Source organism: Neophocaena asiaeorientalis, unplaced genomic scaffold (assembly GCF_003031525.2).
Source record: "Neophocaena asiaeorientalis asiaeorientalis breed wild unplaced genomic scaffold, Neophocaena_asiaeorientalis_V1.1 scaffold70, whole genome shotgun sequence".
In the NCBI taxonomy this organism is placed as follows: domain Eukaryota; kingdom Metazoa; phylum Chordata; class Mammalia; order Artiodactyla; family Phocoenidae; genus Neophocaena; species Neophocaena asiaeorientalis.
Genome location: NW_020175410.1, coordinates 1,663,264 through 1,688,309, shown reverse-complemented (window position 1 = coordinate 1,688,309; position 25,046 = coordinate 1,663,264). Strand labels below are relative to the sequence as shown.

General features: G+C 35.7%; 1 protein-coding gene across 1 annotated transcript in view; it reads right to left on the bottom strand.

Annotated features, from left to right (window-relative positions):
• The window catches only part of MEOX2 (mesenchyme homeobox 2), a 64,669-nt gene extending 40,673 nt beyond the window's left edge, over window positions 1–23,996 (bottom strand). The window contains exon 1 of the mRNA XM_024767121.1: window positions 23,283–23,996. Coding sequence (XP_024622889.1) covers window positions 23,283–23,796 — 514 coding nt within the window. The 5' untranslated portion in view covers window positions 23,797–23,996. The remainder of the gene's footprint in view (window positions 1–23,282) is intronic.
• Window positions 23,997–25,046: the final 1,050 nt, after the last annotated feature.

The following is a 25,046-nucleotide window of genomic DNA, read 5'->3' as shown; positions in this document are numbered from 1 at the left end:
AAATGACATGGTGGTCAGGTCCCTGAGTTGGCTTTTGCCTTCTGTGTCCCAGACTTGGAGCTGAAGAAGACAGCAACCTCAAAACGCCAACAAACACTAACAAAAAAGCTCTGACAAAAGTCTGCTGTCTTTGGGCAAAGGTCCAGAAAAGGGGTAGCCTCACAGAGCAAAATACTTCATTCAAGACAACAACTGCTCTACTCAAGCAAAACAACTTTTGCTCTGTGAAAGCCCCTATTCAGAGGGTCAGGAGTTAAAGAGGAGTTAACTATTGATGAATCTCAGCAAGTTGGATAATCTCCAGAGAATGATGGTGAGAAAAAAGTCAAACCCAAAAGTTGTAAATGTGTTGTATTATTCCATTTATATAACATACTTGAAAGGAAAATTTACAGAAATAGAACAGAATAGCAGTTGCTAGAAATAAAGGGATGGAACCCAGGGAGCACTGGCCTATAAAACAGTAGTATGAGGGATCTTTATGGTGATGGAAATGTTCTGAATCTTGACTGTTTCAATGCCAACATCCTGACTGTGATATTGTGCTCTACTTTTGCAAGATTACCATTGGGTAAAACTCGTCAAAGAGTACTTGGAATTTCCTCGTGTTATTTATGGCTGCATGTGAATCAACAACCATCTCAAAATGTAAAAGTTAATTTAATAAAAAATTATGATGCCTTAGTAGTTCTTTAACATATCTTTTTTTTTTTGGACCAGATAATTCTTTGTTGTGGACAGTTAATTTGGACCAGATAATTCTTTGTTGTGGGCACTGTCCTGTGCGTTGGAAGATGTTTAGTAGGATCCTTGGCCGCCAACCAGTAGACTCCAATAGCATTTCACCTACATTCAAGTTGTGACAAGTATCTGTCTCTATATATTGCCAGCTGTCACCTTGGAGATGAAATCACCCTGGTTCGAAAACAACCAATCCCATTTTAAAGTTCTAGCACTGTGCTGACACATAGTCAGTGGTCATTGAAGGGTGTTTAAATCAATGTTCATACTTGCATTTAAAAAATGAGGAAGGAAGCATTGGGATAAACTGGAGAGGTATTCTTGTAATGATACAGGTGAAAAACAGCATTTTTAAACTAAGAAATTAGATTAAGGGAAATATTAAACAGTTGTTCAGAATGTAAAATTGATAGCCTTTGATAACTAAATACATAAATAACTTTCCTATTGGTAAGTGGTTTATTTTCTTTCCTTATCAAACTTACACCTGAGATCTTAGGACTAAGTAAATTAGCATGATTTGAGAGAATATCCAAATTATTTCAATTCTGCTCTTAATTGATGACTACATTAACACGTTCATTAAATTGACTTGGTCAAATAGGCCCCTACATAATATACGGGGCCTGAGTTTTAGACACTTTTGCTTTTTAAATCAACCACATATTTTTTTTTTAGAAGCACAGCACTTTGCCAATAGGAGGCACTCAATATGTACATTGTAAATGACTGAATAACTGAACAAGTTGGGGTGATAAATCAATCATCCTAAAAATATGATCAACCTTTTCAAAGTGGCCTTCTTGAATGGGTTTTCCATTTATGGCTGAGCAAACACACACAGTTCTCTGTGTAACAGAGAATGCATTTATTATATGACTGGTGATGATTAGGGCAGTGCTCTATAGACACGAAAGAAAGTCATTCTCTAAAGGAAGCTAATGTCACAAAACCTGAGTTTGTGGTTTTGGCATTATTAGCACTCTATCCACTTGAGCTAATTGACAAATTTTCCAGTAACAGATAATGACTGGCTGGGGTAGCAGATATAGGTGCTACTACCACCATAATTATATTTAATCACATAATACGAGATAGCATTACGCAGGGGGAAGAGTCAAGTTCAACAGGATAAAAGAACATAATTTTGTAGTTAGAACTTTGCACAGTTAACCATTTCATATTTATTTTAGGCAAGACCATCCTTACACCCTGGAATTAAAAAGGACAAAAGCACTCTCTGTTCCCTCCCCGCCCCCCCACTAAACTTTATTCTCTTTCCTGGTGTTGACTAAGGAAATCTGGAGTGGAAAATCAACACCACTACTGCTATTTGCTTTCTGGATTATCTTTGAAAATGAAAAATAAAATCAACCAAAGACTATTATTTAGAGAATTCTATATTTATCAACTTTGAGGTCTTCAAGGAACGGTGCCATATTAATGAAATACATAATACTTGTTCTTTAGGGAAAGGTTTGACTTTTAGTGTTTTTCAGTTCTCCATTTTCTTAAACTAAAAGCAATCAAGCAGATAGAGAAAGAAATCTTGAATCAACTCTATAATCAATAAAGTGGATACATCAAATGGCTCCTGTAGCGTGAGGAGAACATCAGCTGTACAATATTCCGAAGAGATTTTAACTGTCAGCAGATCGAACTTGAGAATGATACTGGATTCAAAATAAAGGAATAAAGATAGGATTGGAAATTAAACATATTTTGTAGTTGCCAGGCAATATAAATTTTCAAGGTTGAGTAATGCATTAATCCCCTATAGGAATAAGCAGACTTTTAGTTTCCACAGTCTTATAAGCCAAATTTCGATATTTTTGGCTTAGAACAATGGAGCAGGCCCCCATTCCTTCAACATTTTTCCACATCCTCTTTAATATCCACACAGTGCAGTGACTGAGTATTTTTGGTAATTTATTTGTATTTCATCCTGAGATTTATAAAGAATGAAACGATTCTAAGAGATTTATGATTTAATGTCCTACATATGAAAATGTAAAAACACAGTTCCATTAAACCAATCAATCTTTCCCATAATTAGAAAGTAATAGCCTAACAGACAATAAATTCTTCATGTTCTGGAGGTCAAAGTCTAAGGTATTATCAATACTGCCCTAGAATTAAAAGGCCTCTATACCTTTTTATCAAATAATTGAAAGATGTAAATTACTCAAGACTCAAATATACTAACACAGTGGCCATTTCCACATCTGTAAATAACCAAAGCCAAACCTGTGGACAGAAAATCAACTTTCCTATTGCAGTTCCCAATGACTGAGGCTGCACAGAGCATACTGGTATGACACTTTTTCATAGCTACAAACTGTATTTTGTTTACAAGTACCAGGAATCTCTGAAAACCAATATAATTATAAATTTATTGATGATAAGGTGATAAAGAGATTCCATTTTAAAACGATGGAATGAAATAAGAACTCTCATCTTGGCACCAAATCTGTTCATGTCAAGCAAGAGAAATTTCTATGATAATTTTTTAAATATCTGATGGCATAGCATCAGATTTATTTTAAAAATTTATTTTTAAAAGAAAAAGTGAATGTGCAAGTTTCTTGAAGGCAGAACCATTATAAATAATTGCACAGTGCAGGCATCCTTAAAGTAGTGACAGATTAGTATAAAGCAGGCAGTGAGAAGTGAGTACAGTAATGGCATTATTCCAGTCACTGGGCTATTGGCAGACACAAAACAACTTACTGTCTTGATCTCCCCAGTTACGCTCTTGGTCTTTTCTACATCATCTATTTGAAATCTATGTATGTATGTATGTACGTATCGGTCTACCACCTGAGTTAAGGGGTTTATCAACCTTGAGATGAAAAAAGTTTTTAGTTCAAACAAAAATTGTAATTTAGATCGTGTGTTTTGCTTTTTTTTTTTTTTTAGCATTATGATGTTAAAACAAATATCAATCACAGTAACTTGTGCTCACAGACCTAAGAACTACATGTAAAGGAAATGGGTTAAGAGAAATTTGCTCTGTTACTGAGACAAATAAATTCCTTAATTAAAAATAAAGGGTGAACACAAAATTTAAAGAAAATAGCAAGGTATCACCCTTTTAAATTTAATTTGGAGATATACTTGAGTTTTCTTTTTTTTTATTTCCTTTGTATCTTATTTGCTTTTTGGTCTTTCTAGGAGCTTTAACATTTGGCTTCTTTTTTTGTTCTGCCTCTTACTTGACTTTGTATTTCCCTAGTGAATTCCTGGCTAGAATACATGTGCATTTACTTTAAAGAAACCCATTTATTTTGACTGAGATAGACAAAAATAAAACATAGGTCTGGAGTTCTCTGAAATTAAATAAGCAAGCAAACAAGCAAACAAAAAGCCGTCAGTGATGGATGCTTGACGTTTACTCCTTAACCAAGACCCTGCCTTTCTAATACATGTTCTTATGTCAGGATCAACTGCCATTTGATTTAAAGTAGAAAATGAAATACCCTAAAGATAAAACAACTCTATGCCTAATTCAGCTGGGGGCCACAGGCCTCCAGATTCCTGGCCTTTCCTCTTCAAATTTCCTAGGTTTCCATAATTCAGGCTTTCAACTTAAGAAGTTTCCAAGGGCCTTCTAAAGTTTTTTCTTGGCTTCGTCTCTGCACTTTTGCTGAACGTCAAGTCTGAGGTTTGTTTGAATTCCTGCTCTGTGGAGATCTGCTGGACTTTCTAGCAGGTGTGAAGACCCCATGGCTCCTTCTGTTGCATCTCATTTCCACTTATTAAATACTTTATCTTGGAGGATGAAGCAAAAGTGACTTTCGTGTTTCCTGGCAGTCTCCTGCTTCAAAGAACTTAATAGTGATTTGTTTATTTCTGAGGAAATGGAGACCAGTCAGTGATGACAGATTTATTAGTTAAGTGGACATCACCCGCAAAAAACCCTTTTCTTACAGTTCAGGCTTTCTTCTAAGCACACACTAAATGTTCAAGACGATGTTATACATTTTGGCAAATCAAACCCATGTGATTCAATATAGTCAAATGTGTGAACTGATACAACTTCTTCCACATACATTTACAGAATAACTTAAAGAAAAGAAAATGAACAAAGAAAGCTACTATTACCCGAAACTAAGAGAAAAAAAAAAGCACCCTGATGAACTGGTAACACTGAATATGTTTTGGAAGATAACCGAAGGAACATTAAAAGCAAAAAGTGATGAAACAAAAAAATTCAAGTAAGATGTCTGGAATTGAGAAAAAGCACTTGCAATACCGGGGAACCCTCAAATGCCAGATCATGAAGTAATTTCAAGTATAACAACACTATAGATTTAATTTTTATATTAATCACTGATAAAATATATGTTAATGTTTAAATTTTCAGAGTAAATATGAAGAATAGACATCAACTCCAGAATGGCCCAAATTATTCCTCCTCAACGAATGACCAGTTTTACCAGGAAGTAAATGTTAAGCAAGGCAGACACTGAGGTCCCATCAAAGGAAATTCTATCCCTTCCAGATTCAAGTAAAAGAAATCAGCTAACACTCAGTATTCATTCAAACCAAGTGGACAGTGGTAATGAAATGATAATATTGCTAGTCTAGGAAAGTAGATTTCTATGCTTTCAATACCCTTACTGTAGAAAGTGAACAGTTGAGCAAGAAAGAGTGTAGCTATTTGACATCTTAATATTAAATAAATGGGGTGAAATATTCAAACAGCAGATTATAGAAATAAGAGAAAGTTACTGAATTGGAAGTTATTAGCCCCATCTCTGCACACATTATTTTAGGGATGTCACTCTCTGAGCCTCAATTTTCTCATCTTTAAGATTGACAGGGTGGTTTTGATAAATTCTAGAATCCCTTCCAGTTCTAACATTCTATGAAGGTGCTTAAATGTAGTCTGCAGGAAAGTCTTAACAGCTCTCAAGATAAAGATGGAGAGAAATGCCAAGAAGACTAAAGAAGGGAAACCTAGGAAGGACTAAAAGTCATTTCACTTGTTTCACAATATTCTAGTAAAGTCAGCCCTTGAAATATGGGAGAGCTAATAACATCACAGTCATGCCTATAAATGTACCCCACAACGTCCTCCATGGGCCTAATCCTTTCCTGCCTTATCAAGATAACATCGATATCATGCCAAGTATAATACAGCATATATATTTAACCAGCTAGCATCTTTTACCTTTCACTGTGATTTTAGCAAATAATAACCTGGGGATAAAATTTTTGAATTACAAAGTTTAGCTATGTACAATCAATTACTGCCCCACAAACCTTGGTGCATAAGACAAATGAATGCTTAAATCATAATGATTAAAGGTATGGATATGAGTGTCCTAGGGACTCTTGTGCATGATTTTGTGCAGGATCCCAGGAGCCCAAAACCTACTCTGCATTTCATATCTACAATATTCAACTAGGATACTCATATTTTTCTCCAAGGGTGATCTGATCCAGGCCACAGTTTAATAGATTTTTAGGTACTCATGGCTTCAGAAGGGAGAAGTAAGAAATGAGAGGAATTGAGGGAGGTGTCATGCACTTTCTGAAACCTTCCTGGATTTCTCAGGATGTTTTCATCACCTTTGCTACATTATTATTTCTTCTATTATATTGCTGCATTTAGTTGTTTCCATCTTTGCCTTCCCTACTATGCTATGGACCCCTCCAGAAACCTCAAGGTGTTCTATTCGTATCAGTGTACCCACATCACGGAACCAAGTCCCTCGCACAGAGTGCTCATTTAATGAGTTATGTCTGAGTTTGTGAATTATGAGGCTACTGAAATACCTATGGCATTGGTGTGTGTGTCCTGTGTGTTTCTGGGGGCAGGGGGAGGATAGGCTACAATTTGATACTAATTACCATTTATCTAGATAGTCTTTCTCTGAGTTACTTGTTTGTAAGATTTCAGCTTTATCTAAAATACTAATGCTGCTTCCTAAGGTTAATATGTGGTTCAAAAAGAAGTATAATTCTATCAGAAAATGTAAAATGAGAACTTTCTGTGTTTTAGTTTTTGTTTCTAATATTAGGAGAAGGGTAGAGAAAATGTGAGGGTATTTATAGCTGAACTGAGAATAGCACAACTACCTCATGAAGAACATCCCTTAATAATAGTTCTGCTTCTGACTCTTGTGTGAAGCAGCCCCTCGCTCATTCAGCACCTCTTCGGGACACAGTTAAATTGTGGAACCTCTTTATTCCACCCACTTTGAATAACATATTTAAATTTCCTATTGGTTTAGTTTGGCTTTTTCACAACCTGAGTTGTCAAGGTAAAACCATGCAATCTGGAAGTCATCTATGTCTACTGTGTACTAACATCCATTCAACTCTATTGCAGTTAGCTAACATTCTTTAATTAGCGTTGCTCTTTTTTAAATAGAGATGCTTTGCCAATGCAGACTCTTTCTTCTATCTGGTTTTCATAAAAATATAACCCCTTATCTTTATTACTGGGTCCATGGAAAAAACATCTTTTTTTTTTTTTAACTGGGAAAAACTAAGATTTATTCATCTAAAGTAAAAATCCAATTGCCATTAGTAACAGAGATGACCACATCCACACATTTACACACCAATGGCCACCAACATTTTATGAGCAAATTTTCAATACAAAATTTCTCTCACTGAAAACTACTAAAATGTTTTCTTTACTCTTCTTCTACACTGCCAATAACACTTTATTACAAATTACATTTGGTCTGGCCTGATTCTATTCCAAAACCTCTCAAAAAAACAGTGAGAGTTGCCTGGACACTTACGTATGCTTGGCCCAGTGCTATAATATATATGTTTGTTTTTTTGTGTGTTCCTAAGATAGTCTGAACGCAATCATTGACATTTTTCCTACATTTTCCTACATGAATATACACTCTCAACTCATAAATTCTAACATGAAAGTATCCAGTGAGATTGTTGCTTAATATGTAGTATCAATATTGCCTTTTCTCCCATAAATCGCCAGTAGTTCAATCATCAATTAGTTACCAATTAATCTCTATTAAAGATGAATCCACTGATGAATAGTCCTGCTTCCCACATATTCAAAACTCTGCGGTTGGCAGCTTAATTGTGTAATGTATGGCTGCAGCCAAACAGGCCCAGATGGTTCACAGGACAGATGTGAGACTCCCTATACTTCACTTTTCCTTGCATTTGCTCTTCGCTAATGCCAAGATGAATATTTTATCCTCATTTTCTTCCCCCAAAGTTAAAAATCTTCTCTAATACACTCTTCTGTTTGTCAGCTACCTGACTTGCAATTCTGGAATTCATACCAGGGACTATAAAAGACCAAATCTTTTGAGAGGCTTTAAAAGTTAATAATTCTTTGTCATTAATTGCCACTGTCTGATTCTATTAAGTTTTCATACTTTCCCCCTGGAAAATCTAGCCTAATTCCTGGCATGTTCCCCACCCGTTCCCAGAAAAATGTTCTCCTCCCTATTCCTCAAGAGGCCTGGAAGAATCTCCCTAGTTGACCTTACATTTTTGAATATGCTTTCATTGTTTGCCTTCCCACTTCCAAAATTCTATTATTTTTTACACTCACACTCATCATTATGTTGTAATTTACTTCGTTTTAATTCTGCATTTATAATTCAACAATTTAGCATCTTTCATTTTGCTTTTATTTTGGTAAGTGCCCAAATCCCACATTACACATTATGTTTAATTAACCATTATTTTAAGGTACACTTCGGCCTTTTCAAAACCATGAATGTATTTTATTTTAGTAAACATGTGGTTGAGTAAAGCAAGCATTTATCCAAGAAAACTTTTAGCAAGGTAATGCTCCTTACATTTTAATTTCAGATATTTTTCGACTTTTACAGCTATACTTTTAACTGAATTTAGCTTTGTGTGGTATTTGAATTCTCATTATCTCTTTCTCTACTTGAGAAGTTTCCCATCCTTGATGACTCTTTCAATAGCCGAAGAGTCAGAAAGTTTGTCTTTTTGTCTAGAAGCACTGTTCAAGTGGACTTTCTAACAGATTGAAATGTTCTATATCTGCACTGTTCAATACATTAGCCAATTAGCCACACGTGGCTAGTGAGTATTTGGAATGTGTTTACTGATACAAAGGAACTGGTTTTTAAATTTAATTAACTTTAATTAATTAAAATTTAAATAGTCATATATGGCTAGTGGCTACCATACTACACAGCATAGGAGAGTATTAAGATTATTGGTGATAAACAGAGATATACAAATGGCCATTTCTAGGAAATGTGTAATGTTTTATTGAGCGACTGTGTCTAACATTGCTCTCCATGGGCAGAAAAGGGTAAGATTTAGAATACAGCATCCCTGCCGCTCAGAGCTTTTTAACCTAGAAACAAGAGTAGTTCTCTGTCTTGGCTATACATTAGAATCACTTGAGAGAACTACCCATTGGTAGTTCTCTGTCTTGGCTATACATTAGAATCACTTGAGAGCTTTTTAAAAGTATCAGTGTTCAGATGAAATAACAAGAAATCTGAGATTTGTTTCAAAGTAATTGGGACAAGGTAAGGGAGGAATGGAATGATAAATGAGTTGAGATTTGCCACGTGTTGATCTATATTGAACATGATGGGCACCTGAAGGTTCATTATACTATTATCTCTATTCTTTTAATGATATAATTTTTCCATTATAAAATTTAAAAAATTCAAGCTCTGCTCTAGATTAACTTAATCATACTCTATGAGGCACGAGAATTTTTTAAGACTGCCCAGATCATTCCAATGTAACATCAGTGTTGAGAGTTACTGGTCTGAATAAAGTAATCTCATGATACCATGTTAATGAAAAGGTCCAGAAGCATGGAAAATCTGAAAGTTATTTTTCTTTATGAGCTGAAGGAATTGTTAAAATAGAATCCGTTTCAGAGTCATGGATAACAGAGTTTTTAAAAAATTGTCAAAATGTTTTGCAATATGGGTTAATTTTACCTCTTTTACAAAAATAAATGCTAACTTACTTGCATAAGTAGACTCACTGCAAACTTTCTTTTCATGAGACAGTTCGTGTGTGATGTGTGACTAAGCTCAAAGCCACAAGTGAGATGATTTTTTTTTAGCCTGCCCACTTCTCACGGTCATTGCTCTCTCCTTACTAGCCAGACCACCTCATGTGTGGTCACTTGTCAGTGTCTTGGATCCACATTCTCTAATCACATACCATTGTTTGAATCTGGTTAACCAGTCATACTTAAAGCAGAATGATACAGGCTGAGGCATCATGGATTGAATCAGCATCACTATATCAAGGCACTCAGAAAAGGGATTTTTCATTTCTTTTTTAAAATTCAGCATACTTGAAAATTTTGAAAATTACCTATCTTCTTTTTCAAATCACCATTTGTGCCATTATCCAACACTACAATACTGATTGATCAATACTCCGTATTTTCCCCAAATGCCTGATAATTTCAAGTTTAATTTAATTTTTTGGCTTTGTTAGACATTTTAAGTACTATGATTACTTGGTTGTATGTAGTGTGCAAAAGCTCAACAATTCACAGCATAACTGCACAGAATTTTCATAGAATCTCGCCTCACCCCAAAATAATGGAATGAGACATTTCTATACATTAGTTAATGGGAAACTGGGCTTAACAGTCACTAAATTGTTGAAAGTATATGCACCTTACCTTTGAAAATGTAGATGATTTTTGCTGATTTATAATAAAGTTTCTAATAAATGAGTATTTTTGTCTCGATTAATTCACAAATGGTAAATATATGCCATGTAATCAAAGGTATTTCACTTTAGAAAGCATCCATAAAAATCATTCAGAAACAAATACAGATAATTACTTAAAGTCAATATTCATTAAACTCCCTTATGGATTGACCAACAATCTTCTGAATTTGCCCAACTACTAGAATCCTGGAACCAAGAGTCTCAGAAAACCCCCGATACAAACAATTCATTCAACATTAGTGAAGCATTTTCTATGCCACAAATGGGATTTTCCAAGCACTTCTATGCACCTATCCTAATGCTGGATACCACATTAAAAGAAAAAGAAGATAGACTTTTTCTTTGCGAATACATGTAATTCAAATCAAAGACTAGAGACATGTGAAATAAAACAGCAAATTTAACTGTGTTGTTATGCAGAATACAGACATTAATGTGGTAAGAGAAATGCAGTCATTAGCTTAGGGTGGTATTGACCTGAGAAGGTGTCACAAGCTGTATATTAATGAAAATAATAAATACATATTGGAAAAAGATATTACAGGCTTCAGAATCAAAATACAAAATAAATCTGGCAGGCAGCATAGAGCTAAATACACACACACATACACACAAGAGTGCAATAGAGCTAGTGAAATCTGAATAAGATTAGTGGATTTTATCAATGTCAGTTCCTGGTTATACAACTGTATTACAATATTAACACTGGGGAAAACTAAGTAAAGGGTATCGAGATCCCTCTGTATTATTTCTTACAACTATATGTGATTATAAAATTTTCTCAAAATAATAAACTTTTTAAAAAGGGGTAGACATAAACATGTTTATTGAGGAAATATTGGTTAAAAAAAAAAGCAAAATCAATATCAACAAAACTGGCCCAGCTGGTCAACAAAGCCTTTAATGACTGAGTTGGGATACTGTAGATGGAATCCCATTAATATATATCCCTAAATTTTTAGCAAAAGAGATTGGATAGTAAGTAATATGTAGCATGTCTTGTCAAATGGAAGATGCAGGAAATCTTGTGTGAAAAATTCTTCAATGCAATTATGACTATAAATATTTAGGTACCCACATTAGGAATTATCAGAACACAGTTTTAAAGTAACATTTCACATTGTACTCCAAAGACTAAATGAAAGATGACTTTGCCAGAAAAAAACTGCTCTAAATACATCTATCAGATTATATATGTAATATGTATGAGATTATATTATATATTTAATTATATGTAATATATAACATATAATTAGATATAAATGATATTAAACAAAAAGTAATTGCACACAAGAAGCAGTACAAGTAAAACCTATATATAGATTTATCTTGTATATCATTGACGACCATTAGCCACTCCATGCATATGCATCAAAGCCTATAATTAAACATTCATATTGTCAGTGTAGAATACATTCAGTTTAATGCAGAATTCCAAGAAGAGGAATGACAAAGTCGAAATATTACTATATGGTGAATGTAGGATTTAATTATGGAAGAATGAGCAGAAGTAAAGATATCTGGAAGAGAGAGCTACATCAGAAATCCTGTAGAGAGAACAAAATTAAGTGCAAGAAACATCAAAGTAGGAATACGAAAAATAATATAGAATGATATGCAATAGAATGGATTTGGCCTGAGCTGTGTAGGAAAAGGCGGCATGACTGACTTTGAATTTAAGTCTAGTGGAAAAGGAGTGGAGAATCATCAATTGAGACCATTAACATGAAGGGATTTTGGCTGTAAATTAAAATGAACTAGGTAGAAGAGGAATTATTTTTTATCACCTTGGAAACAGAGTTGTGTTTAGACAAAAGAAGAAAAAAATTCTTGGAAGAACCAACTGTATATTTTATGTTTAATTTTGTTTTCGAGGGTCTAGTAAAAACTAAGGATCTGGAATTTCCATGAGAGGTCGGTGTTAGAGTGTTCCAGAGGTTATATGGTTCACTGTATTGGGGAGAAGCACATGGGTCTGGTGTTCACAGATGATGGCGAAGATGGGTGTCAGCAGGACAGGAAGAGAAACAAGGAAGGCACATCTGGTTAGCAAAGGCAAAAAATGGTCAATCATTAACATTTTTTAGTATCTTCTGGGCAAAAAAAAAGATTGTATTCAATTAAAAAATAAGATCAATAATTATTTTAAAATGGAGTTAAAGTTAAGACTTGAGACAAGGGAAAGTTGCTTGGTGTCTACTTGTAGCTATTTATCACATTGCACACAAAATGCAAATATGTTATAGGTAAAGCCCAACCAAATAAAATCTACTAGTATTGCATTAAACATTTTAAAACAGGAGACAGATTCTTCAGTTCACAAATGGCTACCCAAAATATGATTCCCCTTATATAAATACCTGTTACTTATAGATATCATATAGCAAAGTCCATCTGCACATTACCATATATTAAACTTTAAAATGCTATGGTTTATTGTACAAGGTGTCAAAAATAGGCAGGCACAATGGTAACCCACAGCAAGAACTACGTCATCAGAAAACTGAAGCTAAGAAAGAATAACAGTGTTCATATTTATAAAACAAGAATGAAAAATGACCGAGGTCATCATAAATTCAGAGAGAGGTAGTTTACACCCAGGTAAAGCATTTTGCCAAATTTTTATTCACTCAAAAGCAGTAGCCAACATTTTAAATGAGCTGAAATTTACTTTCATTGGGAAGACTAAATACTTAAAGTTTCAAAATATGATATGAGATTTTCCTTTTAAGGGCACTAGGCTGAAGTTAAGATATGGAAGTTCAGTTGGTACTACTTGGCTGAGTGCACAGACATTACTCAACTTCTCTGGGTGCAGTCTCTCATCTAGAAAATACATTAATCGAACTGTGTGATGCCTTGGGTCTCTTCTAGTGTCTTGATAATTCTGATCCTATTCATCTGTTGAAACATTATCGATTATAAATCATTTATAAAACTGACAAATCAAGCCTACCCTTGAAACCCAAGAGGAATGAAATAGTTGATGAAGTTGGCTCTTCCTTGCCGCTTCTGTGTATTACTGAACATGCAATGTTTTGTTTTCTTCCTGTACCCCTGTCCCTACCACCTCTCAGCCCTCCCATTATCTAGCAGAGAAGTAATCAATAGTCCTTTAAAACTCTCTCATTTTAGGGATTAAGTTGCTGTCAATCTAAGAGCTTTGAAAGTTAGCTCTTGACATTTAGAATTTTAATATAGTATTTGATTCTACTATTTATTCAAAAACAACTGCCACAGACCATCACATATAAAATTTCTCTGAAATACATTTCTGAATTTGCCACATTAAACTGTGAGCATAGGAGAGGTGAGTAAGCTGAATAGAATGAAACTAGCTAATCACTCAGGACTTACAACTTGGGCGGGTTTTGTTCTCTATTGCCTCAACCTAAGCAATAATTCTCAGGAATTTATTAAATATAAATAAATACAAAAACAAATAATCATTTCCTTTGAAAAAATAACATCACCATTATAAACATGTCTTTATGCATTTTATGTGAGATATAATACATTTTTAGTTTTTTGTAGCACTTACATATTTACCATTCATGAGGGTGTCCAAATGGAACCATCAAAAATAACAAAGGGCTATAATATGTAAATTCTCTCAGCAATGAACTTTATAACAGAGCAGAACAACGTCAAGTCCAACTTCCTAGTTAGCAACGGCAAGAGAGACCTGATATTTTATTTTCATATTTAAAACCCTTTGGTTTAAGTTCTGTTCCCTCTTGACTAAATACCCCTTTGTACATTCCTCTTGAAAACAGGTGTTTGATGGAGAAGTGGTAGGAGACATTTGAGAAAGGTTAGGAGATGTCCAAACAAAAAGGGTAAAGAATGGGAATCTTAAGGGTTATTAAGTGAAGGAAACTTGAGTCTCTTACACAGCTTGGTCTAAAACTCATCCTACATTTCAGGAATATGGCATGAGACATAACTCTAGGGACAGTTGCAGATTATTTTAAATAGCAATCTCAGGCAAGCAACATTTCCTACAGTAATATTAGCAGTAAAATACAAATAAACAGGCAACATAAGACAGAGATTGTTTCCAGATGGTGTATACCCGCAACATAATTGCACCTACATTGATAGAAGATAAAAATAACAACACTTACTGAGCCAGACATTGTTTTAAGTACTTTATGTTTACTGACTCACTTTAATTTTTAGGAAACTACACTACAGAGAAGTTAAATTATAGTTAGAAGAGACAGAAGGATCTGTTATGTTCTCCCAGATCAACTCTTGACATTTCTCTGCTATGGCCTGCATTCCTTTAGGTTGACTTCTATGGATTTTATCTACCGAGACCTCTGCGATCTGCTTCTCTATATTCTGATTATATCTGGCCAGTGGGAGGCGACAGAAGGAGATGGGAAGGCATGAAGAGAGGCTACTGTGTGATATTTGCGATTAGCTGCAATCTTCCATCTGAAGTCCCAACTTTGCTGGAAGGCTTCTGTCCTGCTGCTCTTACTGGATTCCAGATTCGTGTAAAAGCTCCCTCTATTTTGTCAGGTTTACAGGCGCTAATGTTTTCCAATTGTGGGCAGGCCCTGAGTGATGCCCCATCCTGTTGCTTCCCGACACACTGCCCACCATTAAATAGTCACCATCAACCTCTCTTCAGTTATTGCTATGGGTGTGCCACCTATTTTCTTACCTAATAGGATAACAAAGAAATAAGATAAATCCTTTGTGATCTATGAACTATTGACTAAAAATGCAAAAAAAATTAAAAAATAGCATTGCTGTTTCTTCTTATTTTCCCAAACATCTGGGTATCCAAGAAAAAATGGGGTGCTCTACTTCTAGGAACAAAGAATAGTTCTGGAAGAAAAGGCCTCCACAAGTCCCTGAATTTTGAAGGTAAATGTTCAAAAATAGTAATCCTGGAAATGTGTGTGGCAGCAGGCCCCTAAATTTGGGTGCCTAACCTCTGGTTTTCCTGTCATTTCAGTCTTTCTTAGTAGTTTACATGTAGATATTCTCTAGTTTAATGCATCCAGACCCATTTATACTACAAATAAGGAAAAAAAACCCAAAGTAAATGTAGCCTGTAGTTGGGGAGGTTTTCATTGTTAAAGATGTTAAAAATACTGAAAACTCATTTTACTTTTGAAAATATTAAATAAGAGAGATATCACTTAAAAGTCAATGTATCCAGTTGGGAGTAAAGCTCTCTTCGGATGGTTCTTAAAATGTGAAAGCCATTTGCTAAATTACTGGCATCCTACAAAATCAAAGCTACTATTTATCAATTTAGTTCCCAGTAAGTTTCTGACGGCACAATTCTATTTTCCTGAACTGTGTATTTTAACTAACAAAATAAAATCAATCTTTTGTGAAATTTACTTGGTATTCATTGTTTATTTGATAAGAGTCATTGGCCATTTTATACATTTTTTTAAACTAATGAGAATACACCTCAGTTTAGTTTGCTAGTTTTTCAGGAGGCTAAGAATACTCATCCAAAAGTTTCCTGTGCAGTCTAGAAAGTTGTAAGAAGCCGCCTATACAGACACCGAATATATTTCACCACTACACTTGCATATAACTATCATTTGCAAAAATAAGTTTTTATTTGGGTGTTATTTCTGGCAAAGTTTTAAGGCTATATTTTCAAAGAGCAAAACTCTAGGCCTTTAAAATTCTACTGGCATCCACCAACCCAAGCTGGACTCTCCTCTAGGTTTCCACAGAGCCTGAGAGAGAGATGACTTCATCTTAATCATTTTCTTGCCCACAGTCATGTAAGATAACTGGGATTTTTTTTTTTTCTTGCAGCATTATAAAATCTCTTGAAATGTGTGGAGAGAAAAACAAAAGAAAACAGAAACTGCAGGGAGTTGGCAGATTTGATTTTATGACTAGCACTGATTATCAGCTTCAGCCTGTTGGACTCTCCACACAGCCGTATATGCTTCAAACTTAATATTTTATTTTGTAACTAGAACGCTTAACATCATATTATCGTCTCTAATTGGATACTTTAGTTCAGATGATCTGTTATGAAGAAATTAAATTTGAAATTCTATTAGTGTATATATACATTTATATAAATAATTATTTTTAATGTTTATTGTATTTTATTTTTTTAACACCTTTATTGTAGTATAATTGCTTTACAATGTTGTGTTAGTTTCTGCTGCATAACAGTGAATCAGCTATATGTATACAGTGTGCTTTAAGTGTAGCTGCCATGTCCTAGTTAATTCAGCACCTTCACTGTTTTTTTATACCATTAACCTTTCTATTAAAATACAGTAGGGACTAAAAACTATAAAAAATAAACACCTTATGTTCACAATTTCAACCAATACAGTCTATCTAGCTTCAAGAAACATACCTATAACATCTTAGAAAGAAGGCTTATGAAAACAAACACTAGGATATTTAAATGTTGGCTTGGCCAAAAAATACGTTCGGGTTTTTCTGTAACATCTTACGGAAAAACCCGAACGAACTTTTTGCCAGCCCAATACATTTGAAACATTCTAATCGAATTGATTCTATGAAATATTGAAGAGCAACGATTTCTGAATTTAAATCTTTAAACAAAACCCTAACATTTTCGCTACTACGAGTTATTACCTACTAAACTTATATTTGCAATAAAACTAAAAACTCCAAGGATGTAAGAATTAAGTCACCAAAATACACAAATATTTTAGAACTATTAAACTTTTAAGGAAATGATAATTTTGAAAAGTAACATAGGTATAATATCAGATAAACTGAAGATTAAATTTATTAATTTTAAAATCTATATAGTATAGAGAGCAAAGTAATTATTTTTGAAAGAGTTTTCCCCATACAAACCCCTTCCAAAAATGTGTACTTATTAATACAGATTTCACCTGATTTTTCTTATTCGTATGCACATGGAAGAGATCAAAAAGCATCTCATAAAATAATTTCAGAGCCCTATGAAAATCAATATTCCAAATTTGTACCAAAAAGTACCCAAAGTACCAAATTTGGTACCAAAAAAGTACCAAATCTGCAGGCAGTAACACATTAAATTCAGAAATATTATATTGCTGTGGAAAATGTGACATTATAAATAAAGGTTTCATGGATAAGGGGACTTTAATTGTATATTTCAAATTCCAAATATAAAGGAATATTAATAATTGACCCAATCAATTCCAAATGAAGGTATATTTTTACCAAGTAATTCTCAGTTAATTTAGTAAGAAGTATTTCAAAAGGTTTTAAAAAGAAATATTACTCTGAAGTATGAAAAAACATCGGAAATTTATACAAATGGATTAATAGATATATTATTTATTACTTTGTATCATAAAATACTATCTAACACAATTCCTTAAAGGGAAAATAAATTCCTTACGTTTCTGTAATGTAAGTAGAAAATCATTAGAGAAAAGGGGATCCAAGTTAAGTTACTTCTGCCTCTACATAGGTAATGCAAATTGAAGCCTGGGATGTAAAATGACCTTTACTATTTTAAGTTTTACTTCACGAGAGTAATAAAATATTCTACAAGGTTTCCTCCAATTGAATTTTGAACTTCACTGATGACTATGATTTAGAAGTAGTGTGGAGAATGAGAGAGTGTTGTTACTCATTTTTCTTTATTGTGTTACTCCATCTCTACTTGGGGGTTTCAGTTTGATACAGCTATTCCAATAAATAATCATAAAGGTATCCTAACAAAAATAGGCAAAATGTTATTGTTTGATTTTCTTTATAAACTTTACAAAAAGCTTATTATTGATAACTAAACCATATTAATGACTAAAACACATGAGAGAAATAAGTTGTGAGTGTTTTATCTTTTTTTTTTAATGAAACCATTGAAATCAGTCACCAATACAATAATCCAGGAAATGTAATTTACCTGGCCACTCAATAATTAATCCTTCTTATTTTATGATTACAATCAAGTGGGAAAGAATTCTACTCCTGATAGTCTTACTTCATGTGCTAATATATTTTCCTCACAAAATTTTTTATTATTATAAAAAACAACATGGCAAAAATACAAAAGAAATGAGAGATAAATCATCCACAACTCTTAAGTCAACAAATACTAGTTAAGGAATTCCTGTGTGTATTTTATTTGCTAATATCTTTTCACCCTTATCATTTATCACTCGTAAATGTTTGTAATAATTATAGCAATTCTTGGGGAAAAAAACCTCACTCTTAAATTTTAAAAATAAATTACTGAAGTGAACACAGTCTAAAACTAAAATATATTATAACACAGCCTAAAACTAAAATATATTATTGTATTATATTGTTTATTTTCATTTGAAATGAAAATCTAAAAAGCCATCACATTTTTTGTGTGTTTCTGGCTGCCATTTTTAATACAGTAAATAATGAAATTTCCCAGCACATATATATTTTAATATAGTAAATGAATAAAACTGGCACCAGTACTAGGCTAAATACATGTAATAGGTTTATATATGGGGATTTTTTTTAACACAAATCAGCTATTAATTCACACATAGGTTATTTCTTAAAAAAAAAAAAAGTTAATTCTTCTACTAAATATAGAATTAGTCTCTCAAGTTTCTCTGAATCTAAGGGGATGGGTTGTCCCTACTGTTATTTTATTTTTGTTTAAAATAATTTCTTAAGACTGTTTAGGTCTTATAATAAAAATTATGTTATTATAAATTCCAACGCTGTGATGAAGGGTCTATGTTTTCAAAAACAGACAAAGTAATGTTTAAAATATGTTTTTCAGTTTATTAGTGGCGATCAGCTTACTGTGTGCCAACATAATGGTTTCCATTGATAATTACTGTAAAAAAGATTAAAATTTTAAATACTTGGTAAAGGCTTTTTAACCCAAATGAAAGTTTTAGCAGTGTCATGTATTACATTTGATGCTTTTCCTTTTCAAATCAACTATAAATAAAGATATTTACGGAGAAATGGAAACTATTTCAGTATTTATTTGCATTCTTCCTTCCATCCATTGCTGACTTTCCACAATAAAGCGCCTTGATTCTAAACGAGTTGCTGCTCTTGACTTTTGAGCGTAATCATTTGAGAACACTCATGTAGGTCAATGGTACTTAGCAGATTTTTATCTCAGGTCATCGTTTAAAAATGTTCACACCTAAAATTAATCTACCACTCCAAGAAAAAGACTGAAAATGGTACTTTTTAAATTCCATAGATTCGAGGCCCTTACTTTCTTCAGTACTGTCCTATAATCATCTATATTCAGAAGACTGTATTTTAAATTCTAAAGCAAATGCTAAAAAGTCATCATCCAGCAATACAGAGATGAATAATAAAGTAACTTTTTTTCTTTCAGAAAACATGACGATAGAAATATCAAGAAAAAAGTGTACTATAATTCTAGAGTTAGGGTAGGTACGACACTACTCGGTATTTTAATTTCTAGCATATTAACATAATACTTGTGTATCATTCTGCAGAGCCAGGCATACAGACAGACATAATTTGACAACAGGTATTTTATGATCTTGTAGCTATAATAAAATGTTTACAATTTTACAAGAATCTGATTCAAAACCTTGTAAAATCACTACCCCCGAATCACTCCCTTCCTTTTTGATATAATTTTGATTTTTTATAAAATTAATTAATTTGAATATAAAATACTTACATATTTATACTGTATATTACCTGCATAAAAACTAAAGTTAGATTGATTAATCTATTTTGGTGATTTTAACTGAAAGTAGGCAGTATTATACTTATTACTACATTACTTGGTGAACAATCAAAAGTAACTGAAGCTAAGTAACTCACACTATTTATAGACATTTTTTCAGAATCACCTGTTTTCTATAGATTAAGTACAGTTGTAAAGTTTTGATTTTTAAGAGTTGCTTTGAAGGCACGGCAGATGTTGGTTTTGCTAATAGTGCTGGAAAGCACAGCAGGTTCAAAGTTGCAAATATGCTTAACACATATAAAAAAATAGTGTGATTTTCTATTAAACTTCGTTGTTTTCAATTGTCAGTAAACTATAGTGGAAGCCTAAAGTCCATAAATATTTGCTTCTAGACCCTTAAACTTCTTGAGTTTGTATATGCGTGTATTCATGTGTGTTTGGGAAGGGGAACACATGGAAATGCACACTGGAAAATGTTACATATTATAGTTTTAGCATCAGTACCATGGATGAATATTGGGGTTGTTTTCCAGGGCTTAAAATTCCATTAGAATTTCACACAGTCATACACACATACACATATTCATACAATCTGGGTATGAGATGCAAGGATACAGAATTTTGGTTCCGACTTTGTCCTGGGTTTATGTATTACATTTACTCTCAACTAGAAATACACAGAAATGATAAATTGCCTAACAAAATATAAATGGTCTCTATAATGCATGATGTGAGTTTTGTCTAATACAATTTTAAAATTTCAAGAGTGCAGAAGTTACTTTAATATAATTTTTTGGAAATACTGAAACATTAAAACTATGCTATAAGTAATGAGAGATATATGTGTTAACAATATACCAAAATTACACTGACTTTGTACTTTGCTTTAGTTTCTGCTAGCTCAAGATGCCCTTATAATAATATGAAATGAAATAACTGTGAACATAAATTATAGAAGACCAAATACAATATCATTCCAGGAAAAAGCTACCTTGAATTTAAATCTAGCTAAAGACCTAACAAATATTAATTAACTAAAATATTGAATTTGGCTAATTAAATTTTATTTTCAAAGAGTATACAGATATTTAACCAGAAACTATTGCTATATTTCTTTTTAGATAGCCAAGAGTTCTTTCAAAATATCCCATCAAAGAAAATGTTCATTCTAACTCCCCAGTGATTCTACCCTTGGTGATGGCTAATTGTATTTCCCGCTCAAGATGTAATCTATTAATACTTTATGTAGCTGATGAAAACTTTTGTTTGTTTTTCCAGGCCTTTAATTGCCAGCTTCAACATGAAAAAATAAACGTATTTTGCTATATGGTTATTTCCCACCAAAGGAGGGTAGCACTGTTAATATAACTAATATTCTTAAGAAAGTTGTTATTAAAATAATTGAAGGGAACCAGTTCTTAGCTCCCACTTTCCTTATTTCTCCTCATCCAAAATAACATATGCCTATATGAAAATTCAATTTGCCCTATGAAACTTAGGTGCATTGGTTCAGTTGAGGCAGCATATGAAACAATCCATCACATAGGTTTCTCACTGCAGAAAATAAAATGAACAGTAAGAGCTTCTGGTAAATGCTAAAGTGCCGCTGACCAAACTGACCTCGGATCCTCTTATCCCAGAAAAGTTATAGTGATATCAAATGCTAACTCTATAAAATGATCTCATTCTAAAATTGACTTTTTTTTTCTAATGAAGATGGAAACCTTGCTATGATTAACCTTTTAACTCTCTGTCTGAAGGGTGTTTCACTTATGGTTAGTAAAAACCATTAAAATGAGTGATACTGCTGGCAACTTTCTTGGATATTAACTAATTTGTGATGGGGCATTAGAAGTTCACCCGACCTTGGAATGTAAAAGTCAGATTTTAAGTCTGTGATAGAAGAATCCATCCCATACTAACGCTTAAGAATAACTGATACCATTGCTGCAAAAGAACATGAAATATGCGGCTCATTCATTGTCATTCATGTGGGATCTTACCTAAAGCATTATAAAGGATAGACATTTTTCAGTCTTTCAAACCAATATCTGGAATTATCTTCCAGGACTGTTAAACCAATTCCGCAAAGAAAGAAAATATGTAAATATTATATTAAACAAACGACAGCTTACGAAAAGACGGAACGCAGGCTGCACTATAGCTACAGAAGAAAACTCACAACCTCCTTAATTATAAAGCATCTTTTAACAATTTCATAAGGATACGGATAGGTCAGGGCTTTGATGAGTTGCCTGCAAAACTTCAGTTTCTCTGGACTGCTAAAATTTAGTTGGCAGCCTCTGCCTTCAGGCATCCGCATTCAGTAAGGTTCCCCTTTTTGCGTGGCGGCTCAGGTTATCCCCACGTAGGTCTGTGCCTCCTGCGCACACCCTCCAGTACCAGCGCTACCCGGGTTGCTGTTTGTTTCCCAGTACTTGTTTCCGATAATACTCACCTGGAGGAGAATTTTACTTTCCACTTTAAAAACTTAGATTTTCTTTTTGGTTAGCATCACATAAATACAACTACTATTAAGAATCGTCTTTCTTCAAGGGTCTGAGCATGTATTTAGTTAAAATTCTCTGACATTCCTTAAAATCCTCTGAATTCCTAGACTGTCTTCTTCCCCAAGAAAGGGAAATTTTTACCATTTGGAATAGGGTGCTATTTAAAGAACTCTGAAATCAGAATTTAAAAAAAAAAAAACAACGAAAACGTTTTTCTCATATGCTCTGCCAAGTTCCATTGCAAGTTCCAACTATTGTGCAATAATTTGGAAATCCAGTTAACGATGGGAAAAATCTAGCCACTCAGTCGGGAACTTGCAGTGGAAAAGTCAAGGAATGGCACCCGCACGCACGGCCAGCGGACGCTGCAGCCCAGGGTGCAATCCTCTCCCCATCGCTCAGATGGAAGGTCACGCTTCGCAATCGATTTCACATACTTGTCACTTGTCCTTTTTTCTCAACGCTCTGGTAAACTAGTTTGAATCTTGGAGAGCTTAACGCAGTTGGCTGAGTGTTGCGCTCGGAGAAACACGTGCCCCCAAAATAAAAGGACCAAAGCAGCCTCGCCGAATTTGGCGGCGAGGAGCCAGGGAGGAAAGACCTGTACCATAACGCCCGCCGCCTCACTCTAGTGCGAGAATCTTCCCAGTCATCTCTCCGCCCCCTTTCGCCGAGGGTGCCCGGCGCGCCCTTACCTGAGCTATCGCTTTTCCTCTTGCCGCCACTTCTCTTCTCCGCCTCCGCGGGTGACAGCGCCTGGCGGCCGTAGTCCCCTGGAGGGCACGCGGCCCCGGTCGGGGTGCTGGAGCCCAAGCTGGAAGAGTTGGAACACAGGACCGGCGGGCTGCTTCCCAGCTCCGGGGGCCCTCCCGAGTCCGGCTGGAGGCAGAGGCTGTGCCGAGCCGCGCTTGGCGGGGAGGACATCTGCGGGAGGTGCCAGTTGGTTTGCAGAGCCTGGTGCTGCTGCTGCTGGTGGTGGTGGTGGTGATGATGGTGGTGGTGGTGGTGCCCCCTGTGATGCTGGCTGGCAAACATGCCCTCCTCGTTGGGGTATCCCGCGATTATGCAAGACGAGGAAGAAGTGGAGAGCTCGGGATAGGACATATGGTCAGATCTTCCATGGAGGGCGAGAGAGGACTGGGAGAACGGGTGCAAGCCTTGCGCGGTGGCGTGAGGGCTGCGCAGGCAGCCAAAGAGCGGGTGTTCCATAGCATGCAAGTCTCGGGTTCCAGGCAGAAGACTTCACGACGGTTCCAAACGCCGCCACCCTCTGTTACTTTTCCCTGGAAACCGTGTGACTTTTCCCCCTCCCAAAGCAATAGCCGCCCGCGTTTCAGCAGAGCTCGGATAATCCCGGTCCTGAGCCCTAGCGGCCAGTCTCCTTTACGTATAAACACTCGGACCTGGAGGAGCTTCCCTCCGAGCTACTCAGATGTTAAGAGCAGGAGAGGTTGAAGCCAAAAGAAGGTGGTCCCAGAGAACTGCTTTCAAGGGGAAACGGCTCTGAGAGGTTATAAATAGAGTGTAACGTGAGCTGGGGGCTGGCTTAGGAGCCCAGTGCTGACCACATGCGAACTCCCTCCAAAACTCCGGCTCAGTCCGCGCCATGCGCTCGCAGTTCCACTTCCTATCGCCGACTGGACGCACGCAGCGCGCCCACGCCCGCCCGCCCCTGCCAGCAGCCGGGACTGCAAGCGGCGCGCCTGGCGCCTAAACCCGAGTCCCGGCGGGCAGCGGCTCCCTTTCCCACTCCGCCGGCCGGGCTGCGCCGCAGCGCCCCCCAGCCCCAACCCCGCACCCAGTGTCCGACCTGCTCACTGCTCTCATGAAACGTGTCTTGTCAGTGCCCCTTGGGCACTGTCACCTGCAGGAAAGCTTGGGCTGCGCCTAACTGTGGAGGAGCACGAAAGGAGCACTAGGATTAAGGGAAAAGACCAGAGCTAGTGTGGCGCGCTCTCAGATAAGTTTCTCAAACTTCACATCAACTCGTGCCCTGGGCGCAGGGGCACTCCTAGCTTTTTACAGCCGGTGTCTGTGGGTGGGTTGTTAATGGGCTGGGACGTCAAATCCGAGGATGCAGGGAAATGACCCACGAACAAAGAAAGGGCCATTTTCGGTGCTGCAAGGAACGAGACCTGGTGGGGTGGTAGAAAGTATGGGGCGGTGACAGTTGCAGATGTCCTGACTCTGGCATCCTCACCTGCGGTGCCAGGTGGGGGGGTTTTTCCTCTGCTTTCCGCAAATGTCCTCCCTCCCGACTTCCTAGTCCCACTCCATTTCCTAGCCACTTGTCCACCAAGAAGAACTTTTCCTGGATCACGAGTATTCCGAAGCGATTACGTCCCGGTCACAAGTGAAGTGTATATTGCACGCACATTTCCAGTCTTTTCCCTCAGGAGCCAGCCCACGTCCCCTTGTTTTCCTCCAGAAACCCATCTCTCTTCCTCTGAAAGATAAAT